The following is a 22,430-nucleotide window of genomic DNA, read 5'->3' as shown; positions in this document are numbered from 1 at the left end:
ATTTGCTGAAACACCATAGCCCCTGCTTTTAAATTTCAAAGATGTTATTGTCATGAGTTGATCAAGGTTTGACGATACATATAGTAATAGTAATAGTAATACTTTACAATGGTATTCTTATAGATAACATGTGTGTACTTCTCAACATATTTTTTGTGAGTACATTTTGCAATAAGGATGTCATCCGTGGGGGTGACGGCGAAACGTCTGGATTGGCGGCGAATCGGCTAACACGAGTACTTCACCTCTGTCCAAAATGGCGTATTATATTTTCACAGTTCGCCTAAATCGCCTAGATCTACGCTCTAAAACCTTTCTTTTGATCAACTTCAGTGGGTTTCTGTCTCTCGTCACAACCGTCTTCATCTGTGACGCAGTTTTGACGTCACTTCCGTCAGGAGCCGGTAAAACCTGTTGCTGGTTGTCGCGACGTGAAACAGTCCAATCCCAAGCCTCGACATCACTATCGGTACCTGAACGTTCAGCTTCATATTCAATCATGTCCCCACCCTGCCCCTTAACATCAGCGTTGTCTGGATTAGAACGTACAGGAGACATATCGCCGTCTTTAATGATTAGATCAGCTTCTTCAATGTATTCTGGAAGAGGGCTAGTGCAGGTGATTGTGGACCTGGAATCGTGCGTGTTCTCCGTTCTCATGATGGTTGTTGGCATCTCACGATGTAAGTTGTCATTCCACTCAGTTCGCCGTATCGGTAGGATCGTCTTCTCCATATCTGTACTCCTTGGTTCATTCGTTTGGGGGCTTGTGTTCTCGGATGGATGTGAAATGTGGGCACTCGTGGTTGGTTTATCTCGTGGTTTAGATGCTCTCGGGCGTGAATAGTCATCATGGTCACTTATGATGTCGACTTGGTCTACAACCACCATTGGAGGACGATTGTAATTCAACGAGTGCACTGTATAATCTTTATTAGTCTCCATCCTTTGCTTTCTATCTGCACTCCTTTGTACTTCTTCATGAATGATGTGCTCGCTGTACTCGCCAGGACGGACGGATAACAGAGACTGAGATGGATCCTGTATTCCTCCGCGCCATGAAGGATTGTCTAGAGATGATGACCGCCTCTTATTCCTGCCATTTTGCTCAAACATAGACTCGCGCCTTGATTTCCGTCTATTGCTATAATTATGACCTGTTGGTTGCTGAGCGCGGTTTCTCGAAACCTGTTCTCGCGAGAGTCTGCGTCCAGACGAGACAACCTGTTCTTGCGAGAGTCTGCGTCCCGAGGAGATAGCCTGTTCTCGCGAGTGTCGGCGTCCCGACGAGACAGTCTGATCTCGCGAGAGTCTGCGTCCCGAAGAGAAGGCCTGATCTCGCGAGAAGCTGCGCCCCACCGGGACAGCCTGTTCTCGCGAGAGCCTGCGTCCCAACGAGACAACCTGTTCTCGCGAGAGTCTGCGTCCTGACGAGATAGCCTGATCCCGCGAAAGTCTGCGTCCCGACGAGACAGCCTGTTCTCGCGAGAGTCTGCGTCCCGACGAGACTGGTATACGATTGGGGGTCTGATGAGAACCCCTTCTGGCAGGGGCAGGAGAGACTGTGATCTTTGTTACTATTGGTTGCTGGGATATGTCGTCAGCCAGCTCGGTTGCTGCATCGTCCACGTTGATGGTCGGTATGCTGGTCCGCTTAACCCTACGGGTGGGCACTTTCTTTTTTCGACACGACAACTCGGTGGCAGCTAAGATGTGAATCAATGTAGAGAACCTGTATAGAAAGAATAGAAAATAACAGAGGAAACCGTGAAATTAGTGTTTTATCTAAACATTCGTCTTAATTTTCAAGTACTTCTCTGAATAATAACCCAGAGACAAAGAAAAGACGTCGCCAATGTTATACAGTCTAGATCTGTACAGAGCTGATTGAGCTTAGTCCCTGCTGAAAGGTTTCCTAACTCGAGAGATCCATTTCTTTTCCCAATTACCAATAGGAGCTCAGGATTGTTGATCACAAGGAAAATCCATCCAATTGGAGCTCAGGATTTCTTGTCCCTATGAGATTTCTTGTCCCTTGTCCCTAAATCCACGCAATTCATGCAACAGACAACTCCTAGTCTTACAATAAGTAGGTCAACGTTGTCTTTTTGGGCCTGACCTGGCACCGGATTTAATTCGGATTTTAAATGAACCAGGTGCCCGCTTTCAAATAGGTGCCTCGACCTACCCTTAGGGAACACCAAGGGTACCCTGGTATTCGGCAGTCCACCGGGACAAATTTGTGGCTTCGTAGCCCGGCCGGGTCTACATCCCTGACGACCACCGGAGAAATTGGGACCTAAGCCTTGGAGGTGGTGGTTGCCAAGCTCCTGACCATGGTACCTGACTAATGGAAATGCTGTTGTTAACTAGAAGCGTGGTTTAGTCAAACTAAAAAAGGTCGTGCCTACCTGTGGAATACCATGGACACAAACTGGATGACCAGGACTACGATGAAGAAAACCAGGAAGGCCAATCCTAGCGCTTCAACCTAAACACCAGAAAAAGAAAGATCATGTTAGCCAAAGCAAGAGAATCAATTAACCACTGTGATAGCTTTTCTACATTCTTTTAAATTGTAAGTTATAACCAGGTAAATATAATAGTATACTAAAATGCTACTCAGGCCCGTGACACCTGTGGGTTCTCCAGTTGAGCTGGTTTATTTTATATCATCAATAAGAAATACACATGCACAGATATAACTGATCGATCATCCATAATGACCTTGAGATTGGTTCCATCTGGCAGTTGATACGGGATGTACAGGTCTTTAGTGTTGATTTGTAGTACAAATGTCACGATCATCCAAAGGGCGTTCAGCATGAAGAACCCAAACGTTACTCTGAAAAATAGGAAGGGGTCTTACTACAGGTAGAAAGATAACATTTGCAAGCAAATGCGTAACGTTTACCCTCAGATGCATGCCCTAATAAATTAGAGCTCTGTTAAATCGTACTCAAACATATTCATATATGTGGTGACCAGCCCCTCCAGCTCTGTCCTGCCACTTTCAGGTAACCATGGTGGCAGCCGTCTGGTACGGGTCATTGACCTTATTAGTTTGGAACAGAGAAGAAGAGGAAGAAGAAACGGAGCAAAAACATAGTAATTATGTTTCCCCTTTCCTGAAGGTAAAGTTAATAAAAGAAAAGATACGTTGAATAACATAATGGCATTAACGTTTATCGTTATATCTACATGTGCAACTATATATATATAGATACATTTACATGTATATTATTACCATAAACACGTTTTAAAAGTTACGCATCTCGTGCCGCATCTCACTAATATCGCAAAGTGGCACCAACCGGGCGCAGTTTGTCACCTGGAATAGCAACTTCTTTTCTTAAAGTGGTAAAAAAATGTTCGGAGCAATTACTACGGATCTCTTTTTGGTGGATTTGCAGTCATTGTAATCTTTTACCTGTCTTCTATATGATCGAAGACGACTTAGTATTTCTTACCAGTATCTCAAGAATCTATCTGAATACTTACTTGTTTCTTAGAGACTTAAGTTCCCCTGCAATCCTCTCTTGGTCTTGTTTATCCTCTTCTAGAGGATGTAGATACTTAGCGATGAGGCTTTTCCAGAATTTAGTTTCGCCTTCGTCCAGATTTTGGACCGGACAGCTGGCGAAGACGTCCTCCATCAGCCAGTAGTCTTGGTCGATTTCAGGCTCCTCGTCCGCTAGGGGGCGTTCTTGAGCAAGACATGAAAGTCACCATAAATACTCTATGAAACGGAACAGAGATGGGCGATATCGACTTTTCACAACCTTTGACCAATTGCTGACGTCACATCTGCATGAAGTCATGTGTCCTGAGAGGCGGGGAGGCGAGTGCAATGAACGTTCAACAACTTTTGACCAATTGCTGACGTCATGGGTTCAGATTGGAGTAGGGTGATATTGTCGACTTCAAACAACATTTGACCTATTGCTGACGTCGCACAAATTTTCTCACGTGTCTAGAGTGATCGGGTCGCACATCCGAAGAGAACTGAGTTATTCAGTAAAACATCCAGTGATTGGGCTGTAAATTCATTCTTTTTGAATTTTCAAATTTTGCGAACCCTTTTTATTCTTCACAACACTATACCATACAACATCCAGGTTCATGTATTTACAATAGTTTAACTTGTAAATCATCATAGCTTGTTTTTAGCTTTCGTACCTTCCTCTTTAAGGAGTTCTTCTTGAAAGATGTCATCCATCATTAGTTCTTCTTCCAAATCAGAGGACAAGTCGTGGTCCCCCGAGAAGCTGACCCGTCGGGCGGACCTCCTGATCGCCGCCCGGCTGACGCTCAGTCTACTGACGGTCCTGCTGGCTGCACGGCTGTACACCTTGTCTAGCGCCTCCACCAACGGCAGGTAGTCATCCTGGCGCTTAGCTCTAGGGCACATCTCACACCTAGGGGTAGGACACGAGGGGAGGGATGGAGGGTAGTTAGTTGAATTGGGCACCTCTATATACCGTGCAAAATTGTGTCCGGCGTTTGCAAAGACTCTGTGGCACACAAAAGTCGCAGTTCAATGTGACAAAGTACTAGTGACACACACACAGACACAAAAACAACTATCGAACTGGTTTCACTTCTGCAAGTACATCAACCCGTCCTAACGACATTTTTTGTCAATTTCGCACTTACTTAGCGTATTCTTGTTTATCAGTCTTATTGTTTAAAAATCAAACGTTGAAAGGTAATGAGCATTCATTAAATTTATGATGTGGCCTAAGAACGAAGACATCACACTTTTAGGTTGGACTTGAGACCGAAACAAGACAATGCAAACGAAAGTAAGAAGGCCTGAAATCGGGTTTGATATTCAAATTTATGGATATAACGAAATATCGTCTTACTTGAACAAGTTGCCGCAACCACACAGATAACCAGATTCATCATCTTCTCCTCCGCCTTTAAACAGCTGCATGAACCGTTCTTTTGCTGTCTTCGGCTGTGGTCCGCTGGCCGCTTTCTTCGTACCGCCTTTCTTCTTTACCTGGAGACCTCATAGATTACTTTATGTTGTTGACCTTTCAGATAGTAAATAGCCTTAAAATAAACATTTGAAAATGCCATTTTCATGATTTGGCATGCAAGATGGAACAAAAAAGCTCTTAATATGCATTAATGACTACTTAGAGTAATTTTGTGGTGTAGCGATGATTTACCATGTCTGTCTACAACTTTGGATCAGAGCCAAACCAATTGTCAAAGTATTCTATTACACCATCTTCACTAGTCTACTAGTCATTACTTGTCTGTGTGACGCTAACTACCCTTTTAGATAGCCCCCGCCAGCCATAACACCCCCCTCCCCAAATTCCTCGAGGGGGTCGGTTGGGTGTTGAGTGAGCCGCTATAAGCGCGATTTAATCAAATCAAGATACATATTAACATCCTATCGAGACAATAACAACCAAATAAACAAACGATTACAATATTTCAGTTTTAACGATAGTTAACCGTAGCCTCCTGTAGCAGTCTTCGAACGGGGCTGTTTTTGTCGGGTTGGGGGGCAGTTCGCGATTTTGACTGTGGCAGCGAATTTTGGCCCGGTTCCACAGTAAATTCCCCTCCTCGGCAAAGTGCCTTTCCCGGCATAAGAGAACATAGCCAACGTTAAAAATCGCGAACTGCATACCCCCCCCCCCCCCAAAAAAAACCCAGCCTCTTTCGGAGACTACTACGGGAGGCTAGGTTAAAGGTGGACTCTCACTGTGCTTGCGGCACCGGTGCGGTACTGCTGGGTTCTTAAATCACTCAACGAATTTCAGAGATAAAGAACGAATTTTCTTCCGTTTTGTGTATTTGTTGTCTTCTAAGTCATACTTTTACGTATTTCGCAAGATCTGAAAAATCGCGAAAATAACACAACAGTGTCGCAGTTCACGAACCCCGCAGAGCCGCACCGGTGCCACAAGTGCAGTGCGAGTCCACCTTTAACCGGTTAAATTGTCGATATAGGTTATTACGCACCTCCCGGGTTCCCCAGCTGACGATGTTCATGTTACACAGAGAGTAGATGATGAGGAGTAGATATCCTGACGGCACACACAGGAGATACAGGGCACCGCACGCGATGTTCCAAAACTCCTAAGGAAACGACAAAAATCAATCATCGTCAAAGATAAATATGAAATCGGAACGATGGACGAAAAATTATTTTATTTGGCAAGAATCCCCACCCAATTTGAAACTGGTTGAAACATGCACCACACAGAAAAATATGACAGTTTTGTCGCCAACAATTATTTCTGTATCCAACAAGTGACACTAGTGTAGTAAAGGTGACACTAATACAGTGTGGTAGTTTGGCACCGCTTTACCAAGATTGCTGCTACACTCATGGCTTCCAAAGAGGTGCCACTTTTACAACTATCAAACTGGTTTTACTTCTGGAACTACAGTTATTTCTATCTCGCTAGTGTCACTTCTAAAACTATATTCATGACTTTCATAGTGGTGACACCTTTTCAACTATCCAATCAGTGTCACTTCTACAACAACAGTTTTGACTACCTCTCTCGTGTCACCTCTGTGTTCAAGTATACATGTAATGATTTAGCCACAAGACACAAAAAAATTCTTATTTTGGTACTTTCTCGTCATGTTGAGCATTTACGAGGAAAAAAAAACTTGTTTTTCTGAAATCACGAGAAAATTAATGAGCGTGCTAATCACATCCATAAGATGTGCCTGCTGCATGTGACCTAATATGAGGCAATTGTTAAGTCTGATGGAGATCGGAATAAATAAACAAACAAAGAAATGTGTTTACCTGTGGATGTATGATGGCGGCAGTCAGAAAAAGACCGCACATGAGAAACGTGAAGATAGCCACGGGACTGAGAGGACCCTCCACTGTGATCTGGCCTGCAATACCGACCACAACCGCCATCATCACACAGGCGTACATGGCGCTCATGATGGCTGCAACGTTGATCTGTTAAAAGGTTAAAAGAATACACAAATATACATCTGGTTGTTCACACATAATATACACGACCAAACAAAGGCAATATAGGTATAATATATATTTGATATACGTATAGCCATATAGAACTTTTACTGTTAATATAATTCAATATGGCTTCATAACTTGCGCCATTTACGCTCACTTGCTCCATTTTGTTAACTACGATTTATTTAAATCGTAATTTCAGGAGACAAATTTCGCCCATCTGCAATGTTCTGTGTAGACTATCCATTACCAAAAATGTTGTATCTTAATGTCGGTATAATTCAGTAATAGCAAAGGACCAAGCAAAATGTTTGACGAGTTTTACTTTAGAAAAATTCAAGCTACAGTAACAAATAATCAAAAACATTTTGACAATCCATGGGAGAATGAAGAATGCAACAGAGGAAACATTAAAATTAACGATTTGCTACCAGGTATGTTTTGCATCCATATTGCCTTTTCATAATCAAATCTTGCTCTAATCTTCGTTACCTGAGTGTCAGGTTTGACGATGAAGCAGAGTATGATAAATCCGATAGGGGGCGCCACTGACACGGCCATGGCTGTAACGTTGTCCCATTTGAAGGCGTACGTCAGCGCACCGGCGATCATCATACACACGGTAGCAGGACCCAGCACCGACGATATCATCATGGCCATCTGTTGAGATAAACAATATTTCATTTAAGGGGATTTCTGGTTAGGGCCTGGGCATATTGTAAAAAACACTGACAACTTTACATTCCTCATGCAATTAGACAAACCATGTATTCTAAACATTTACAACTGTCTTATAGCCCTTGTAGTCTCAGTCATGTAAAAGCTCCTTGATTAAACCCTACACAAATTGTACTAAGAAATTAAGAATCACTGGTTGTATTCTATTCACCTTGACCTGTACTTGTTAGAAAGCGAAAATGTAAAATAAAGGTCTTCATTCATTATAAAGGTTTATTGACATGACAAAAATACAGTAACTTTCATCTTTAGATTACAAAATAGGGATACAGAGCAATTGTTAAAACTCTCCTCATTAAACAATATAGGATAACAAAAAACATGATACAATCATACAAACACATCGTTGCCTTTCATATTTCAAGTGTTTCAAACTTTATTTTGCTCATTGAACACAAAGATAAAAAGATAGTGTACTACTTTTTCCCTTTTTTAAAGCACTCTAAATCATTAAAATATTAAAGCAACAATACCTGATAGATGATGTATAAGTTAGAGATGCTGCTGTTCACTTTTGCTGTCCTCCGACCATCCAGTAGAAGGTCCATGACGTTTGCCATAGTAGAGGGACCCCAGCGACGCCTCTGGTTAAAGAACTCCTATGGAGGCAACATATCATTCTTAGATGAATATTTTATTTGTTATAATGAATACATAACACATTTGTATCTGTTCTTTTCCAACAATTCTGAAAAACTTTCACAGCAAATAAAGAACAGGAAATTTGTGTTCTTCTTAGATGCCCTAATATTGGGTACATTCATGTAACGCTTTATCCGCGGGGTAACCTATATCCACTACCATAGCCGTTATTCTAAAAAAAAGGATATCAAGTCGGAGCAATGTTCTGAAAATAGCTAAAAAGCATTTTGAAAAAAATTGAAAATTAAAACCACCGTCTGTTTATTTGATATCGGTAAAAAGCACCTAGTAACCTGTTTTTGAATAAACAGCGGATATAGGTCACCCATGGATAAAGGTGAGTATGTAAGTAGTCTAGAAAAGAGAAACAGTTACCTTGAACCCCTCTGGTGCGTATGTAAATGCGTCAGAGGCAGCAGAATACTCCACTCGCCAACCCTGCTGTAACATCAACGTACACAGCCACCTGTCTTCTCCTGTGGACAGTAAAGATAACTTTTTATACACTGACCCTTTTCCCTTGGAAAGACTTATAAAAGAATCTAGTCTAGTAAAATAGTCCAGTAAAAAAATCACAGCTCTTATATTAGTGGCAAATGTGCAGATGCTGGCACACCAGTTGGCGCACCAAATCTGTAGGTGTTTTGGTACCCTTTTTGACAGGTTGGCCGTGAGGCTCAGTGGGAGTCACTCCACCGTTATGGTGGGTTTATCAGTGTCTTCCCCAAGGGCACATGTACAGGGTCGGGGCATGGCGAGTATCGAACGCGGGACCTCCTTATTCCGACTCCAACACTCTAGCCATTGCGCCACATAGTAGTAAAATAGTCTAGTTCACTTTTATCCGCGGACTAACCTATATCCGTCATTCTTTCAAAAACAATATTGAGAAATTTAGGGATATCAAGTCAACGGACGGTTGTTTCAAATTTGCAACATTTTCAAAATATTGTGGCTAATCTAAAACATTACGCCGTCCGTCGACTTAAATATCCATAAATATTCTGTTTAAAACGGATATAGGATACCCTGTGATCTGTGGATAAAGGTAAAATTGTGTTAACGACTTTATCTGTGTTTGCTTACTGTGTTTTTGTTAACGTTGTCAAACTTTTGCAATATCTACAGTTCAATAGCTGGAAATGGTGTAGCATTTATTTATACAATCTCTCGCTGGATGGGATTAATGACCCCTCCCCGGTGGCAATTTCAGGGCCGACCGCTAGGAGCGCGATTTTAGTCAGGCTAGAATTTGTGTACTTTGTTTTTTTTCTAAAGATGCACGTCGACCACACATAACGTTAAAAAGTCTCCAAGCAGACCCTACGGTGCCTTAGAAATAGTATCAAAGCTGGCCAGGGACTTAGTATAGCGGCACCAGGTGCCCGTTTGACTCCCTTTGGCCGGCTATACTCCTTTGCCAGCTTTGATACTATCTCTTTAGGCACCGCAGGGTCTGCTGATAGAAAGAGACAAATACTGTCAGGACTGTCCGGGACTACTTTTTTGCCAGATGAATGACAGAACATAAACATACTGGAAAAACGTAAGTATGTATTGTAAATCAGCGGTAATAAACCAGACTTACGATGTATGTAATACATTTGTGTATGTATATATATATATATATATATATATATATATATATATATATATATATATATATATATATATATACGTACCTTGATCATACTGCACGAAGTGTTTGGCTTCAGTTGGCTTGGTGGTGTACTTGTGCATGACGTTATCATCCATGATGGCAGTGGCACGGAAAAGGCTGAAACATCCGGGACTGCACAGGACGCACCCCAGCACGTGCTCGGCAGTCTTCTGGAACCAGTGTCCAATGGCGTACTCAAACATCTGGTACCAAATCAGTGGTCCTGAAATATTAGAAAGATGATCACCAATGTCTGATCAGACACCACTACCAAAAGACCTGTTGCATTTCTAAAGAAACTCGCTATGGGGCATTATTCTACCATCATTTACTCTCTGCCCCAAGAGCTATATACTAGTCAAAGATAATGACTGTGCATAAACCGGACAGCATATCCAAAACACGAGATATCAATTACGGAAGTTGTACTGTATAATCGTAGAAAGTCGCTAGGAGTCCCAAAAAATCCAAGACGTGTAGTTTCTTCATCTTGCCAACACGTACCAACATGTTAAATATCACAAAGATCCATCCACAACTTCTCGACTTATGCTGTTTATAAACAAACATACAAACATACAAACAAACAAACACGCACGCAGACGAAAACATAACCTTCTTGACAAAGGAAAATGCCCTACTTTTTATAATTATTTCTTCAGAGAATGTAGCTGGCAGACACTTCACCTGAACCGATGGGATGTATCCTTCCGCACGCCGCGCCAACCTGCGGGTTCCTCCTCATTAAGTCGACCAATAGCTGCACGGCAGACGGTTGAAAGTCTACGTCACCGTCAAGTGCCAGGATGTAGGTGTTGTCGCACCGGAGTTTGTACAGGGTCTCCAGCCGGAGTTTTATCAAGGGGTCCCTCTCTGCCTTTATGCGGGACGTCCACTGATGTTTTAGCGACCAACCAAGGAGATGATACATATACATAACCTGTGTATGAAGTCATAAAAGCCGTTACTAATTATGCAGCCAATGCATTTTATGACAGACATTAATAGATCATATCTAGCATAAGAATGAATAATCATTAAACCTATTATACACCATGCATGGATAAATATCACTGAACTCATTACAGACTACAAAGGATTGACAAAAAATCTTACAATGATAAAGTGAACAAAGCATGTATAGAGGTTTACTGAATAGTCCGTTAACTTGCACGTCATACAATGAATATATGTCACAGGGTACATTTGAAGTTGGCATAAAGATATGTGGCTTTCTTGCGCATGAGTTTCTTTGGTCTTGAGTGACTGTCAAAGCATAGCAGACAATTCGGCATTGTTCTGTTCGACTGCATTGTCATTGTATTTTGTCGTTTCTAAATACTTTTGGACACCAATAGCAACAGCAAGCAAACAAAAAGACATTTCGTTAGCTAGTAGAATGTGCCCCAGAACATTACATACTTGATTTTACCAAAGTTTTAAAGTGAATTTACGGATATCAATGTTCAACTAAAAACATAGTTTTAAAATGAGACATTTTCCTAATTTGGTCGTTGATTCTTTAGACTTATGAAGTGGGCGCGAGAAGGCGTACGCCGACAGAATTATTTTGTTTTCGAAATATTTTGTAGCGTGGAGCCTAAACTCAAACGTTTTTGGTATTCCTGAAGTGCACCCTACTATATTTTTACAGTGTAGAAGCCAGTTATATTGTGGCCCTTAACTATATAAATCACTATAGGCCGAAAACTTTGTTTCTGCTACCATAACTGTAATAATGGCAACAGGACCTCTAGCTCGACATTTTTTCCGTCAGCCAATTCCCATTGTCGCGAAAACACTATTCCAGGAGTTAGAGAGACTGAACTGAGACCTTGAAAAACAGGTTTTAATGAGATTATCGTATGCAAAAGGCCGCTGACACACATTGTCAACAATCATAACAATAGCAAAACAAACAGTGTGGCTTCTACGGCCGTGGACGGCGTCCCAAGCAGCCTGTAGCTTCCACCAAGGAGCTTTAATCAGATTTTTGTCCGTCAAAGTTGACTGATTGGTTTTAAAATGTTTCCGTCACACGCAGCAAATTTCCGTCAATTGACGGAAAAACGGACGCTGGGTAGAGCCCTGAATGGCAATAACAAAATTATACCTGACTCCACCGTTTCCGGTGACGTATCCGCATCTTGTCCTTGAGATGAGCCACCATCTTGTGTCCTCCCGGCAGCCTCCACACCAGCCTGCCTCCGTATGGTGTAGGGGTCAGGGTGGGGTCAAGGACGTGCACCTGGTCATCTCTGTCTCGCACAGCGCTAGGGTAGAAATGTTGAAATCATGAATAATTCGTTTTTCCGGTAAAATTGGTCATATAAGCAGTATCTTTTCGGTCAAAGTACATGTTCACAGCTAAGCGTAATGCTAGATCATATGTAGGACATGTGCAGCTCATAAGTATAAAGACTGTGATACAACACTGGTTTATTTTGATACCATATATGCTAAATAAATAATGATAAATATATATAGTACGATGAATAGATTAACAATGTAACGCAGTTTCAACACATTGATGAATTGATGCTTCTGAAAAACAAAACTGGCTTTAGTCACATTGTTTAAGTATGAATGTATATTATGAAACATACGTGATAATATACCTTGGAAAAGTTTACAATATATATATATATATATATATATATATAATACAATAACAACTAGTCGTACCGGTATTTTCTACACAGAATGACCAATAAAGCTGTATTGGAAAAGAGCGAAATACGCGAACTTAAAAATCTCGCGAACTTAAATGAACTTACAGTAATGCCAATAGAAATAGAGAAGACAATAAGATTATAAACAAAAAATTAAAGCTGTTGTCGCAGACTTTCCTTTATAATTTCCACAGTACCTTGCCAATCTCCGTTAAAAACAACTGCCAATCTCCGTTAAAATCCCGGCCACTACTCATCTCCGCGACCCAACCTCTGCTTGGAGAATAATTTCCACCCAGCTGTTTGTTTGTTATGGATCTACATGTATACGCTTATCATTATACTAAGATTATTCGTCTGCAAAACGTACTTGGCCGCTGTAGGGACCAGTTTACACAACTGTCGGACGAAATCATTTACAACGAGTTTCCCGTCATCCCTCAGGTCCATTGCGTCATCAAAGAGGATGTGGGTCTCGCACCGGTAGTTGTCGCGTTGAGTGTCGGGAACGCTGGTTTGACTTGCTTGGTCCAAATCCATTCTGTAGTGGACAAAAAATCCACTAGAATGGCAACATTTGCAAGCAAATACATAATGTTTACCTTTACATTTGTCAAATATCCCTACAAACTTGTTCTTAGGTCACAGCAAGTAAAGTTTATGGATGACATCAGCGCGCGCATTAATTTTCGGCTGATTTGAAAATAAAAAAACAAGAAAATCAACATGCCGCAAATTGACAAATATGTCATGAATGTCTTGCAATTGTTTGTGTTTTATGGCATATGTAGACAGTTTATAAGGTGTTCAATCGCATATGAATATCCAGTATACTTGCTACTCGTGATAGTATGACAAACTTTTTTCAGGATTTGTTGGTATGACAATGATGGTAGGACAAGCTCTTTCCACAATCGTTCTTGACTTCTAGTTATTGATGAATGGAAATGGATACACGACTACAAGGACAGGTAATGATGTTGAATACAGGAATAAAAGATCTGTTGCTTGTGATATCATGTTTTGTCACCTCGATAATTGTTTTGTAAGGTTTATTATCTCAAAATTTGAATATGTAGGAATCTTGTTATTTTTGGCCCGCCTTGTTTTTTTCCCGCGCTATCTCACTAAATTTGGAGTCTCTGGAGGATGTCATCCATAAAATTTACTTGCTGTGGCCTTACTCAAAGACACTCATATACTAGTATATATATATGGTGACCGCTGGCACCTGTCCTGCCACTTGCTACATAATGTAATCGTACAAGAATAGTATGTCTACTTCTTTACCAGTAACCAAGGTGACAGCCGTCTGGTCCAGGTCATTGAACTTATTTGTTTGGGACGGAAGAATATAAGAAAGACAAAACGTAGCAAAAACAATAAATTCCATTTCCGTGGAGGTAATATTACTACAAAGATTTAAAGCAACGGTAACAAATGCTACCAAGTGCTATATTGAGATGTTTTCAGTCACTGCATTCTGCATCTATAGTCTTTGGAATTAGAAAGTCCTATAGCTGCATTCAGTCAAATTTGTTGATGAACAAAACAGGATCGGAAAAATACCCTTCAAATGATGCAATGTCGTTGATCAGTGAACATTAGAATCTCATACTTAAGTATGAGTGTGTATCTTAAGAAAGACTTACCTGCAAATAGATTTCAATATCTGGACCATCTCCTCTTCTGTCTCGTGCCACATCGTTGCGCACAGGTAGATGAGAGAGTTGACAGGTGCAGCCACCACGTCTGTTACGATCTTGGTGACGTTACTTCCGGTCCTAGCCTCGTTTTCGTCCTTTGATTTCCGGTTAAGCATTAGACACTGCTCAACTAATCCCCCACAATACATCGGGCGAACGAAAAGTTTGCTGGTAGGAGCAAAGCGATGACTTGAACGGAACCAAATATGTGACGATATCCAAAGTTGCGAGAGCCACCATAAAACGATTCCAATAGTGATTTCCCGCCAACTTTGCTTCAAATCTACGTCACACTCCCAAATGTTTAGGCTGTTGAATCTAAAAACATTCCCCCATTGGCAGTCTATGACAAACATTACAATTGTGGCGGGGGTGGCGAGGCAGAGTGGAAGAGCAAACCCCACTCTGTGGACGCATGTCATGCATGCCAAACGGGAGAACAAAAAGCATGTCGCAGATGTCACAAGTTGGACAAAGAAAAGCAGAGATATTTGGACAAAATAATTTTCCTCCTTCCATTCAAGCTTCACCGGTTCAAAGATGTTGTAAAGTTTAATATCTTCCGATGCCGCAAGAATCAGAAATGTAAACAAAGCAATGATCAACACGTTGGTAATTCCTGCATAGATGTAAGTCTTACACCTCACTTCAGAAAGCCCAACTTTCAGCTTATAAAGGGGAACTTCAAAAAAGAATGGAAAGACTATGTCTGCACCTGCGAATGTCTCCCACCAACGAAAGGATATAAGAAACAATGACAACGTTATTTCCCATGTTGGACCGTTGTAACCGAATGGTTGGGCAGGGAATAAACATAGTGCGCTAGTCTGCATAAGCCAAGATATTACGTCAAGAAACAACATGATTTCCCTGCGACCTGACTTCATGTCCTTGCGAACGATGGTCGTATGGATTTTCAAGATGGCGGGCACGAAACAGACCCCGTTCATCAGGAGTAGGGAGAAGATGAAGTTTGATCTTGGGAGAACACGGAGGACAAAGAGGCAGATCCCGGATGTAGAGAGAGCTTCGATGAGACAAACCTGTCGTAAAAAAAGTAGAAGATGCGGCATAGCAAACATAAACAAAAACAACACACACAAACAAAAACAGATTTTTCAACTCAAATAAAGGAACTCATCATAAGTTTTCGGTCAAACTCGTTGACCTTCTTCAGATGTACAATTCGCTTTACTGACGTTCCGGAAGTCGGAAGATGACGTCAGCAGCGAATCGAAAATTCATGGTGAGTTCCTTTATTTGTGTTGGTATAAAGCTTCAACTATTAATACTATGAGTTCTACCAATAGATGAACTTTCATACAAACAGATTTTGATTGTGTCAGCAATGCCCTCTTTCACAAGAAAAGGCTTACGAAAGTAACGTTACGTATCTAAGGTGTAAAATTTTCTGTCTTACCTTCCAGAGAACCCCCAAAGAGGGACCCTTCATTTTGCTGAACGTGATCCGAATGATGTTACGCAATACCGTCATGACTTCTGGCACTAGAATAGTTCCCATCAACATCAGCATATACTTTGCTCTCTCAGCTTTTCCAGAATCATTTGTAGTTTCTTCTACATTGGGGCTTGCCGTTGTCGTGAGAATTGTGACGTTCAAGCAAGTCAAGTTCTTACACAGCAGTGCCGTACTGTTCCCGTCATGCACAGCTGTATCGTTCCCGTGATGCATTGTGTTGGACGCGAGGATGATAAGCGCCATCTTGCTGCCGATGGCGGAGCCCAACACGGCGTGAAAGAATAGGACGTAGGACAACACTTTTGCGACGACAATAGCCATTCTAAGGTAGGAGTTCTTGGAGGAATGTGGGTTGTCCGCAGGACGGGTGATGAAGGTGTCCCAATCCTCCTCAAAGCTGTAGAAGCAAGGGTTCAAATGAATTAATCCAGGACTAAAATCGAAACAAAGTTGGACTTACAATATCCTGACTAAATCACACTTCTAGCAGCCCTTCCACTGGTCAGTGCCTTAAACTGTTAAAGGCTTGACAGCCAACACCTCTAAGGCTTAGGTCACAATTGCACCGATTCCCACAGGGGATGTACCCCCTATCGGGCCTCCGAAGCCTCAAACTTGCCGAATACGGGAGAGGGCACCCCTCGGTGTACCCCACGGGCAGGTCACGGCGTCTTTTTGTTACCAGGTCCCGGGCCGAATTTAACTCCAACTTAAAATGAACCAGGGGCCGTTCGTATTCAAATGTATCACTGGGGGCGCAGGGTATCCCGTGGGGTCACGTTTAGGGCACGTTCAAAAGTGCCCCAAACTGTCCCTTTTTTCCAATAGGAGACCTAATAGTCAGGAGAATTGCTGATGAGTTTATCTTGTTGCCTTAATGCCATATGCATATGTGCTTACATGGACCAATTAATGCCAGACTGACAACTGTCTGCTATTATGGATTTGGGGATGTGGTGACTAGATTTTATAGTGACAGTAGATCCTGATCTGCTATTGGTCATAGTATAGTTTCATAGTATTAAAGAATCCTTAACTTTGCTCCTATTGGTGACTCCAAAAAGGGAATAGTTCTATCAAGTTAGAGGTGCATGGTCGCAAGCTCTCAAGGGGAGAAACCCATAGGCCTCGACATCCATAGATTGTGTGCGGAAGCTAGATTTACAAAAGAACGGTCTAATTTGAAAGCAAAATCAAGACAAAGACAAGTTGTACTGATCAGCACTTTTCTCCAATACAAGTAATTACAAGCCAGATTGTAATCGTATAACTGTAGAAATACATACAATGCTTATATTGGGTAATAAAATATTAAGCCTTGCAACTACGTGACAGTTTATCATCGACCGCTTTTTGGAATGACAATTAGATGCCATACATTGACGTTCGTCCTTGATTTATACAGCTACATACAAAAGACAAGCTTGAATCTCAATGTTATACAATGACAATCATACCACGCAATTCGTTTCAATGAGCTAGGCCATGCTGATTTGATTATATGGATGGCATTCTCACGAGCAAAAATACCTGATGCGAACGTACTTAGAAAAAGATGAGCAAAATTGCATATATTATGAAATCTATGTGGTCAGGAAGGTTGAACGAATGATTGTTAACACAGAAATGATATACCAAGCAAAAAGTTTTTAATTTTTGTTTTTTCGTTGGGGCATCGCATCGATGGAAGACGTTGCAACGAGAAGAAGACGACATTTTTTTTGCATAATTAACAGTATGGGCATTTTATGTTTTGGGGAAAAGGGAAGAAACTGAAAGCCAGGTGCAGTGCGGTCTTAATTCATGTAATTTAGTCAGTTTGGCCCAACTTTATCATAGTAAACTTTTTTAAAATTCACATTCCTTTAAAGAGAATGAGACGGAAAGCAGACCCTGCTTATCGAGGTCTTCTCCTCATGTACATAAACAAAATAAAGACACACATACAGGACTACAAAACGCTAAATAACAAAGTCAAGAGATAATGATAACGACATGAAATAAAACAACAAGAAATCAAATAACAAGGTGACGTGTAGCTGGTATACAAACTTAGAAGTAATCAAATAAGGTATAAGTCAACTGAAACAAAAACTGACGCAAAACGGTGCTTTGGAAATATTTCACAACAACTTGCCTATGTTGCATCATACGTGAACATCATTTTGTCACTGCAAATATGTTTTGATCCATTCTTATAATTGTATATTGGGTAAACTTTCCTGATTTCATTCATTGTAGTTGAGCAGTTGGCACATTAGGTGATTAAAAAAAAAAGAAAAATGTTAGAAAAACATACCTTTCATTTATACCGATGTCTTCATTGTCACTGTTGGTTTCCATGGTGAAATTTGCAAAATCTGAAATAAAACATATTAAAATTATACATTTTCGTTTTATGTTGTATTTATCACGTCATAGTATAGCGAGTATCTCATTGGAATGCGACCAAATGCACCGCTTTGCGTCCGGCTTGCGAAATTCGCAAACTGGCGCAAAACGGTGCTTTGGAAATATGTCGCAACATCCTGCGTATGTTGCATCATACGTGAACATCATTTTGTCACTGCATATCTGTTTTGATTCATTCTTATAATTGTATATTGGGTAACAAAGCGATTTCCAAAAAACTACTTATATGGGCACTCGCAAATATTCGGTTATCAATATCAGTAAATATTAATCAGTATAAACGGCGCTTCTTTTTGTTTGTCCGTCGGCATTGAATGGTGCTAAATGGATAAAAAACAATTTGAAAAATCTCTTGCTGTTTAGAACTTGCGTCATTACTTTTCAGATTAAGACACTTCTACTCTGTCAGTATCAGTCATTATGAATAATAAATGATATGTCAATTTTTACATTACCTGCACACAATCAATCTGAAGGAGATTTAAACTTAAGGACCCGAATCTACGTCATCTCTTCTTAAAATCTTATCTGCTTTCATAAAGTCAAAACTCTAGTTTTTCCAGAGCAAAAAAAATACAATAAGCAGAAGTTCTGCTACAGTAACAAGGAAATGAGGCCCATATTCCATATCTAAACTTTTTTCTCGATGCCTGATGACAATATAATCGCAATTTATACAGGCGCACAGACAAAAAAAGAGATGCATCCATCCATCCATACATACATACATACAGACATACAGGTAGACAGACGGATGGACAGGCAGATAGACACACATACACACAGGCAGATACACACACACGCGCACGTGCGCGCTCACACACACACACACACACACACACACACACACACACACACACACTGTACACGCACACAGACACACAGACACACACACACACAGCAAGACACACACGCATGCACATCCATACATATACAGAGACAGATACACAGACACACACAGATACGCACGCGCGGGCACACACACACACACACACACACACACACACAAATACACACAAACACATACACACAGCAAGACACACACACACAGAGACGCACGCGCAAACACACACACACACAACTCACTGTTTATGAAGGAACCACGTCAAACTTAAGTAACCTTTTTCTTGGCAAAAATTCATGACAGTTGCAACTGTGATGTGAAAGTCGTCCACAGAAAAATTCAAGGTTCATAAAATAGTGGACCGTAATTATTGTTGTTTCACTTGCAAAAGTCTTGCATCTAATTAAAGATTGATGGGACTTGGGCTTATTTTTTCATTAGAATGCACTATTCAAATTTGTTACAAACATATTACAACAACCGATACTGTTAACCATTTCAAATTGTTTTCTATTCTCAATAACTACAAAACAATTTAGCCGATGTCCAATATTTTCACTTTCCGCCATCCTAATATTTCCAAAGATATTTATGCAACACTCATTTACAAACCAGGTAACAAGTAATAAAATACAATTGTTTTCCTTTAACAGCTGGTAACAGTTAGAAACAGAACCAAAACATCGATCTGAAACGTCTTACAAAATTGTTACTTTACCTGAAGACGGAATCAGTTTACGTTGACGTGCAGAACTTTCTTGTCTTGCGACAGCTTCTAAAAATCCGTGTATGTGTCAACAGATTCACCATGACTCTAGTATATGAATGGCGTGGCTTTCTTTCTTACTGTTCCGTGAAGTGTTAGCCTCCTTTTCGGGCTCTACGACTCGGGCTCTTCAATTGAGTATTCTGTATCTGTTTATGTACAGCCGGTTTAACCACACTTTGGTGTAACACACCATCTTACTGGAAGGCGGAGCCAATCCCTCTCCTTCCACTGCCTTTTACCTCCCCATCTGAAGTCAGGTACCCATATGGCATATGCTATCCTCAGTAAATTTTCTAAAGGCACAACATTGGTGTCATTCCAAGGGATTCCAACCCAAGAACTGCGGGCCGCACAGCCTTACCGTTACGACAACACTATCCCCCCTCCCCCATCAAAGTGTACCTCGTTGAGCCTGATAGCGAGACTACTAAAGTTCTATGTCTGTCACGTTCACACTTAGTGATGGGTTGTGTCTGTTATGTTTGTCGTCAAGGTGTGGCCCACTTTCTGCCACCCTCACAAGTCTCCCTCTTCAAGTCTCAAGTGTTCAGAAGTGATTGATAGTCAAGATTAATGAGTAAAGTCACGGAACCCACACCATCTATTTACCCGCATTGTTTAACCAATAAAAGAGATCGATATTGGATATCTATTACGTATGTCAAAGAGAATTTGTATTGACATGCCAAAAAGTACATTGACTTTCGAACGGTCAACCGCAACATAGAAATACAAAATAAACATCAAAATTCTACTTACTAAACAATATAGAAAATCTCTATTCACTAATATCCTAGGACAATCAGGTTGAATGTCGCTGCCAGTATTATTTTTAATAAGAAATCAATTTTTATGCATGTACCTATTTTCGCATTGTGAGACCTGTATCGAAATATATAGTCATAACTGCTTGTGAAATCGATTTTCTTGAAATCTGTTGTACCATGATATGATAAAGCATTGGCCTTGAGTGACAGTAGCCTTGTGCTGTACAATGACCGTTATGAATTGCACTCACGCCACGTTGTCAGGTTATAAAAGGGCAATAGAGTTTGTAGACATTAATTTTTTTTTCGTACCTTTTGTCTGACAAGATAGAATGACGCAGTTATTTCATTTATTTCAAAGACTCAATGAAATATAACTATGGGTGCTGACGTTTGTTTGTTTATGTTTGAAACTTTCTTTATTCATGAAAGCTGAAATCGGCCTGCAGGGCGTCTTTGTCGTTGAGGACATGAAGGAAGAGGCAAGGGTCAGACAACGCATATATATAGAGAGATACAGTCATTAAAAGTCCTAATGAGACTTATAGGTCTATTTGTACAAGACGTAGGTGCTTGTGTGCACATGTGTTAGTGTGTCCATGTGTGCATTTGCATTGCATGTCAGTGTGTATCTGTGCGCGCGCATGTGTGCGTTTTTGTCACAGTATTTATGTGTGTGTGTGTTTATGTGTGTGTTTGAATGTGTGTGTGTGTGTGTGTGTGTGTGTGTATGTGTATGTGTGTGTGTGTGTGTGTGTATGTGTATGTGTGTGTGTGTGCGCGCGCTTGTCTGCGGTTTGCCTGTCTTTGTGTTTGTATACGTAGGCAACATCACTCTATCGAAATCTAGACGTGGTAAAAAAGGTCTACGCAGTCCCGTAGTCTTTTTGAGGCCACAGGAGTAGTGAGTTGTCACCCACTACTACACTCCCCTCCCACCGCCTTTTACCTCCCCAACCAAAGTCAGGTACCCATTTTGAACACCTGGGTGGCATAAGGAAAGCCGTGTAAAGTACCATTCCTAAGAGTACAACGACAAGGGCATGGCAAGTATTGAACCCACGACCCCGATATAATGATGATCTTTATTTGCATGTTCTTTCCCTTATGGGCTAAATGCAGTGATTCGATAGCCTTACTTGAAATATTAAGGATAGATACAATTACAAGTAGTGTTACAAGTGAACAATTAGAAAACATCTGCAGATATGCTATTACTATAACTAATGTTTACATGCCTCTTCCCTCTTCTTAGAACAAGTGTATACGAACTCAAATAGTTTTGGTTGTACAATGTTGTCTGTGTCTTTGGTTAACTGTTTACATTGTGTGTCTACATTGAGAGTACTAAGAATTGCGTATATCACTGTATATGGAACACTCACTAAGAAATGGACTTCATGTTCAATGCGGTTGGAATTACAAATTGTGCAGTGTCATTCGGAGGAGTATGGTGATATAATCAATTCAACATTGACCGGTCAATTCGTGGTACGTACGATTTTCTGCGCGTGCGTCAACCAACGTGTTTCATAAGTATTTCAGCCTTACGTCTTATAAAACATAAGGACTCAGCCTTCAAGGCTCATTAAGAGGTCAAGAAGCAACCGCTAAACGCACATTCGTCTCAAGCCTTAAAAGAAAAGTTTCTACCGTGAACTGTTGAGTCAAGAATGTTTGTATAAAGGCATTTATGCTATAGAAACCAAGCGAAGTGGACAAGAATGCTTCTATTCAGGCATGACTCGTGGAAAACGTTTATAAACA

At 40.9% G+C, this 22,430-nt stretch overlaps 1 protein-coding gene across 1 annotated transcript; it reads right to left on the bottom strand.

The window, feature by feature from the left end:
• Window positions 1-264: 264 nt before the first annotated feature.
• Window positions 265-16,255, bottom strand: LOC118403483 (chitin synthase chs-1-like). The gene is made up of 17 exons (XM_035802206.1): window positions 15,812-16,255; window positions 14,338-15,434; window positions 13,056-13,226; window positions 12,127-12,286; window positions 10,701-10,953; window positions 10,036-10,236; window positions 8,729-8,829; window positions 8,185-8,310; window positions 7,466-7,633; window positions 6,791-6,955; window positions 5,989-6,105; window positions 4,869-5,008; window positions 4,180-4,418; window positions 3,502-3,706; window positions 2,728-2,845; window positions 2,412-2,491; window positions 265-1,732 (listed from the first exon to the last, which is right to left on the bottom strand). The coding sequence occupies exons 1-17, from the start codon at window positions 16,190-16,192 to the stop codon at window positions 265-267; spliced, it is 5,190 nt and encodes a 1,729-aa protein (XP_035658099.1). The 5' UTR covers window positions 16,193-16,255.
• Between the last annotated feature and the right edge of the window lie 6,175 nt (window positions 16,256-22,430).

Source organism: Branchiostoma floridae, chromosome 16 (assembly GCF_000003815.2).
Source record: "Branchiostoma floridae strain S238N-H82 chromosome 16, Bfl_VNyyK, whole genome shotgun sequence".
Taxonomy (NCBI): domain Eukaryota; kingdom Metazoa; phylum Chordata; class Leptocardii; order Amphioxiformes; family Branchiostomatidae; genus Branchiostoma; species Branchiostoma floridae.
Note: the sequence above shows the minus strand (reverse complement) of the source record. Positions and strands in the feature narration are given on the sequence as shown.